The 6,986-nt window shown below is 42.9% G+C and overlaps 1 protein-coding gene across 1 annotated transcript; it reads right to left on the bottom strand.

The window, feature by feature from the left end:
- Positions 1-333: 333 nt before the first annotated feature.
- LOC149147694 (uncharacterized) lies at positions 334-1,570 on the bottom strand. The gene is made up of 2 exons (XM_089441468.1): positions 769-1,570; positions 334-527 (listed from the first exon to the last, which is right to left on the bottom strand). The coding sequence occupies exon 1, from the start codon at positions 1,471-1,473 to the stop codon at positions 811-813; it is 663 nt and encodes a 220-aa protein (XP_089297594.1). The 5' UTR covers positions 1,474-1,570; the 3' UTR covers positions 334-527; positions 769-810.
- Positions 1,571-6,986: the final 5,416 nt, after the last annotated feature.

Raw genomic sequence — 6,986 nt, forward strand, 5'->3', positions numbered from 1 at the left:
TACTCTATAAATATTTCCACAAAAAATCTTTATGTTATATTAACAAATTATACTATCGCTGCACAATAATTTATATTTTCAGTCAACAACCACTAATACGCTGCTCAACTCAACAATAATTTATATTTTCAGTCAATAACCACTATTAGTAAATATTAACGTGCAATTGAAAATAGAAATCAGGGCCCGTTGGTGAATATATGCGAACCTTTGCTTTGAATAAGTATACGTCACTATGTTTTATTTTAGTGATTTTTTTCCTTGAGATCACGAAACCGTAAACCTTAAATCAATAAAATACGAAACTATTTGGCTGCTGAAATGAACCATATATATTTTCTCACATCATCAGATGGTTTTATTATATTCTGATAACGATCACACGAAATTATTACAGAAATAGCAAAATGAGATCAAAGACAAATTTGAGGAAGAGATCCAACTCAGCACTCAGCTGCTCAACAGCGTCTACAGCTAGAGTAATATATCGATCTTCGTCATGGCGTTTCTCTCTAATCTCTATTCATCTGCAAGTAAAATACACACATGAAACAAATGACTGCAATGAAGTTAATCTATATCACACATCCAGAAATATATAATTATAATGCAAACAATAATCTACAGTAGCAGGAGTAAAGCATACAAACTTGTTTGGAATAATCAACCCTTGTAGACAGAAACATTTAACAGAAGGGCATGAAACCATATATCATGGAGAAATATGTAAGATCTATCAAATAATACTTATAAAGAACAGTAACTTACCCTATCAGTACGCAACGGTGCTCCAGAATTGCTTTGCAGAATCTAATATGGTGGCGGAGGAGGCGACTTGTACGAGTAGTGATGTGCAGGTGGTGAGGGGTACACTGGTGGTTTAGGATGCGGAGGGGGAAATGTAGGTACTGCTTTGGGAGGAGTGGGACTTACTACGTAAGTTGGGGGAGGTGGAGATTTGTATCCGTATGGTTTTTCTGGTGGGGATGGTGCAGATTTCGGTGGTTTGGTCACTGGCGAAGGTTTATGGTGTTTATGGTGCTCGTGGTGTTCATGGTGCTCATGGTGTTCATGGTGGGGAGGAACAGGAGTTGGCCATGATTTTGGTGGTGAAGGAGGAGGAAGGGGCTTCTCCACTGGTGGAGGCTTGGCATATGGAGCAGGAGTTGGTTTGGGAGGAGGTGGAGATTTGTACTTGTATGGTGGAGAAACTGGCACCGCCTTAGGAGGAGGTTTGCTATGTACCGGTGGTGGTTTCTCCACTACTGGGGGCTTGGGTGTGGGTGCGGGGGGCGGTTTATTATAGATTGGAGATGGAATGTGAGAGGGAGGGGGAGGAGATTTGTAAAGGTATGGCTTCGGCGGTGGGGATTTATAGTATGAAGCAGCTGAAGGATTTGCAGCACAAATGCTACCAGCAATCAAAAGAAGCAATAACTTGGAGATGAAAGACATCCCTGCAAGACTACTCATCCTTTTTTCGGCAGTAAAGAGATCGAGAAGCCGAACTGGGTCGTATAAGATTGTCACATATGATTGATATTTATAGCAGTCGAGAGAGGTTTAAACTTGGGATGAGGATGTTCACTAAGTTTCCGGATGGAACGTGGTATTTAATAATCTTGTAAAGCGGGTTTGCCTGTCACATCACATTCCTGGACATTGTGTTACTATTTAAATGAATTTAAAAGTAAATGTTGGTAAATGTCCAGAAACCTTTCCTGGAGGTCTGAAAGTCGTGTGCAAGTGGTTACCTGCTTCACGTGCCTTTATTTTTAATCATAGACCCTTTCAGAGTTTTCCACTTTATTTTTTCGCGTTTCCATCTGGACGCATTACCAGACTATATATTTTTCTTTTTGTAATTCATTCGCTATTCGGATCTTGTCGGTAGGCAATTGCATGTGCAGCGATCAGCGCTTCCGAAGCTTTTAAAAATAAAATAAATAGTGTTTTATAATAATTTAAAAATTTCCAGCCTTATCTAAGTCAAAAAGGCTATCTACACATCTACATCTTACAAATAGACAGCTGGACATTAAAATCACCGTGACAGCCACAGACATCTAACAACGAATCTGAAAATATGAAGTTCAGTGTGGAAAACGAGGAGGAAAAGTGCCTTTGCCCAAGTTTACATATTCGCCAAGGACAAAGATGATTTTTTAATATACCTTTTTTTTCAGAGGAAAAAAATCTGGATAGATTATATTGAGATCATATAAAGTTCTGTAAAATACATAAAATAGACTGAAGATCTAGATCAAAAAACATTCGATCATAGGATGTGCCAATCTGGAAACCATAATGAGATGACTGTGAGGTAAAAAGACGCAAACACAGTCAAGATGATGTCCATCGAAACATAGGAACAGCATAATAAAAAACCAAGCAAGTGCATGAGCAAAAAATAAAGAGATTGCTGGAGCATTCGGATGCCTGTAGGAGAAAAAGACTAAACAGGAGGCATGAAACCTTGAATCTTCGATATGATAGAGACCGGCGATATGTTGGAGTCCTGAAAGAGACGGTTACACCTCCATTTCCAGATATTCCAGACTGTAAGGAGAAATAAAGCGTGCCAGGAGGGTCGTTGAGAGGACCACCAGAGAAAGGCTTCCTGTACCGAGGAGAAATGAAGCAAGGGAGAACTATATATAGAGGACAGCTCAGTCCATATAGCCGAAGAAACAGAGCACCGAAAGAACATATGAAAGTTCGTTTCGTGCTCAACAAAACAAAGATGGCAGCGACCCGGACCATGCCACCCTTTCTTCTGGAGAACGTCCCAGACTAGGTTCCTGTCATAGAAAAGAAGCCAGCCGAAGAGGATAGACTTTAAAGGGCAGGAGGCTTTCCAGAATTTGAGAGGGAAGAGAGAAGGGGGAGGGGGGAGGTGGGAAGAAAGGGCCGAGTAGAGACGCTTGACAGTGATGGGGTGGATAGAGGAGTCCGGGGACCAAATTAATTCATCCTTTGTTCCGAGCTGAAGGATTCTTCGACTGGAGAAAGAAAGGGAGGCGGAGGACCAAAGGGGACGGAGGGGGGGAGGGATAAGAAGTTGCTGGCTCGTTTTCCATATGGGCTGATGAGAGGACCATGAATTGATGAGCTTAGACCAGGTGAATATGCCCCTTGAGTGGAAGAAGGAGAGAAGCACCGGGGGAATCTGTGATTCTAAATCGTATAAGGTGGGGTCAAGAGCAATAAGAACAGCTGAGCCTGAGTAGAAGATCCATTTGAGATTGTTCATAAAGAAAACGCGATTTTTTCTAAAGCTACACCATATAGGAGAGCCCAGTTTTATCCCAAGAGATGACCTTCTGAGCCAGTATTGCATGTTGCGGCCTTTCAAGTATTTCTTCCTGATTAGAGCAGACCACGGGCTGTTCCCGAAAATACCCCTGTACATAGACTTGCAGATGAGCGCGGTTCCAAAAATCCTCATATTTAAAAGGCCCCATCCGCCATTCTTCTTTGACATAGAAATAAGATCCATTCTAGCAAGGTGAATCTTTGATTGATATGAGTGACCACCCCACAGGAAATTAGCAGCAATTGACTGCATATTCTTGATGACCTTGCAGGGGAGGACGAAGAGGTGACCCCAATAGACTGCAAGTTGGGAGAGGACCGCTTGAACAAGAATGAATCTGCCAGCTAGGGATAACATCCGCATTTCCCATTTTGAGATCTTGTTGTAAAATCTGTCAATGAGCCACAACCAGTCAGTGCATTTGTTATTTTTGACTTTGAGGCGGAAACCCAGGTAAGTCAGACCATCAGATAGGAGAGCAAGGTTGATGCCGAAACGACCCGCTATCCAAAGAGCAATAGCAAGATTGGAGTTGTTGTGATATAGAATAGTTTTCTCATTGTTGATCATGAGGCCAGTAGCTGCTCGGAACTTCTGGAAGATAGTAAATAAACAGGCCCAAGAAGCCTTACATAGCATAGCAAAAATTAGAATATCGTCAACAAAAAAGTTGTGAGAGAGAGAGATGTCCTTACAGATCTTGACAGGCTTACATCTGCCTTGTGCGACGGCATGGTTGATATGAGTGCTGAGAGAGTTCATGACCAATATAAATAGCAGTGGAGACAAAGGGCATCCTTGACGAAGCCCTCTTTCGGCCTTGAAGAAAGATGTGGGGATACCATTGATTATGACCGAGTATTGAACCGATTCGACACAAGCCATAATCCAGCTGATGGCGTGTGGAGTAAAACCAATTTTAGCCAGGAGAACTCTAAGAAAGCTCCAGCTAATGCAGTCAAAAGCCTTTTTGAGATCAATTTTGAGGGCGGCCGCATCAATGTTTCTGGATGAAATGGAGAAGAGACCTTCCTGTGCTAAGGCAACAGCGTCGAGGATGAGTCTGTCCTTTAGAAATGCATGCTATTGAAGGGAAATAAAGGAGCTGAGGGTTTTTTTCATTCGCTCAGCAATGAGCTTGGAGATGATCTTATAAAGTGCATTGCATAAGGCAATGGGCCTGTAATCCCCGAAAGATGAGGATTTTTCTTTTTTAGGAATCAAAGCTATGAAGGTGGCCGAGAGAGCACTGTTGATACTCCCTGAGAGGCGAGAGGCGTCCACCATATTGAGGAGGTCCTTTTTGAAAAGTTCGTAGAAATGAGAGTAGAACTCCACCGGGATGCCATCAGGTCCCGGGCATTTATCTTTTTTAAAACTTTTTATGACGTCCGTCAGCTCACCCTCTGTAATTGGTTTTAGGAATTCCACATTTGCAGCATCATCAAACATGATCGGGAGATGAGTTACCCCCCATAGCATATCGTAAATGTCATTGTGCTGACGCTTGTATTGAGAGCTGAAAAAGGAAGTGGCCTCAGCTGAAATATCAGCCTGTCCTGTGAGGGTAGTTCCGCTGCTATCATCGATACTCCAAATCGCATTTCTCGTTCTCCTGGCACTGGCGAAACTTTGAAAAAATTTTGTATTTCTATCGCCCTGTTTGAGCCATAATGCTCGGCTCTTCAATCTCCAGGATGCCTCCTCTTTTAGGAGGAGAGCTTGTTTTCTTTTTTCCAGAGACCAAAGGAGAACCTTTTTGTCAAAGGAGAGGCCATGGAGGGGGATAGATGATGAGATCGAATTTATCTCATGTTTGATATAGCTGAGATCCTGTGAGTCTGTTTGCCTCTTCTTGATTTGCCAAGATTTAATTCCCTCACGAAGCTTGTTGATTTTATCCCGAAAGGAGAGAAAGGGAGCCTCTTCTGTGTTATTGATATTTTGCCATCTGGACTTTACGAAGGCTACAAAAGATTCATCCTGGAGATGCACTGAATTAAATTTGAAAGAATAGCCCTTTCTGTGGTGTTCAGGAGTCCATGCGAGATAGATGGGTTTGTGATCAGAGGTGGAGGCGGCCCCTGTGGTGGCAATGGGCATCCCCCAGATTTCTATGATGGCAGACGACAGAAGAAAGCGATCAATGCGTTTAGCGGTGTAGGCATGACCCAAACGGCCGTTGTCCCATGTGGGGGCGATGGGATTGGGAATAATGTCGACCAAATCTCTTTTAAGGAACTCGCCCCGCAATTTGACCGCTAGGTTGTCCGTGGATGAGCAATGACCCCAGCATTCTTGTGAGCTGAGCGTAAAATTGAAGTCACCAGCAATGAGCAAAGAGTTGACATCAAGAATACCTGAATCAAGAAGAGAGTTCCAGAAGGGAAGTCTATTCCGATAAGGGGCATAGACATTGAGCAGATTGAGCGATATGGGCCTGTCTCTAATGGAAGTCGTGATGAGAATACCTGCCAGACATTTATATGCTTTGGCTTTAACCTTATGGGGGTCCCATAGAGAAACAAGGCCGCCTGACAGGCCATCTGCACTGATAGCTGCCATATGCCAAGAGGGAAACATTCTTCTGAAAAATGCCAGAGCAGTCGAACTAGAATGCATAGTCTCCTGTACAAAAATGATAAGAGGACGAGTCGACATAAGAGTCTCCTTTAGAGCCAAGAATTTGGGGGCCGCTCCTAAACCCCTAATGTTATATGAAACGAGGAAGGTCATTTTGAGGGTTGACCAGCCTGACTTGCTCTAAGGGGCTGTGGGAGAGGAGATTCCAGAACAGGGACGTCAATGAGGGGGAAGTTAATTACACCCAAATCGGTAGCAGTCGACCGACCTCTGAAGTGTCTGCTACCTCCCCTATGCTTTTTCCTGACAGTGATGTTGCGGGCAGAATCAGGGCTAATGGTGGGGAAGGAGGGCTTATGGATGGTGAGCGGCTCTAGAATGGGTGGTTGACGATTAAGGAGGAGATCGATGTCACTGTCAGGGTCATTGTGTGGGGAAGTGGCAGGAGAGTTGAAGGGAGTCGGGGAAAGTTGTTTTTCCTTACCTTTACCCGTGGGAGATGGTGAGGATGAGGAAATTAGGATGGGATGAGAGCCGACTATAAAATCTGAAGCATTCATCTGTGGCGGAGAGGGGACGGCACTCTCTTCTGGCTGTTCCGGAATGGAGGGGCATGTAAGATCCGCCATGTTCATGAGAGGTGGGGAGAGCGGGGGACTTTTAAAATCGGCAAGATTGGGCGATTCACTCCTGTTTAGCGAGTCTTCATGCTCTCCTTGCTGGTCAGCAGATTTAAAAGAAAAATGCCTCCCCGATGGACTGTCGCTATCAGAGAAAGTTTGCAGAACCTTAGCTTTTGCAGCGCGGGGGGGTCTCTGTCGCCTGTATTTGCAATCTTTGACAAGATGGCCTGTTCGATGGCAAGCTGAGCATCTAAAGGGAATGCCCCAGAAGTCAATTCTTTTTCTTATTATTTGTATTATTTTTAGTTAAACAAAATTCTTTAAAAAAATCTATAATTAATGATTTTACTAATTAAATAAATACCTAATTTTTTAATAAAACTTAAATTAAAATTATTTATTAATTAATTAAATTTTATAAATAAATTATCCAATATTTTAAATTTTCCATATTAAATATAGCT

The sequence above is a fragment of the Pinus tabuliformis genome, chromosome 9 (assembly GCF_031772625.1).
Source record: "Pinus tabuliformis cultivar Carrire ecotype Pingquan chromosome 9, CPIR1, whole genome shotgun sequence".
Taxonomy (NCBI): Eukaryota; Viridiplantae; Streptophyta; class Pinopsida; order Pinales; family Pinaceae; genus Pinus; species Pinus tabuliformis.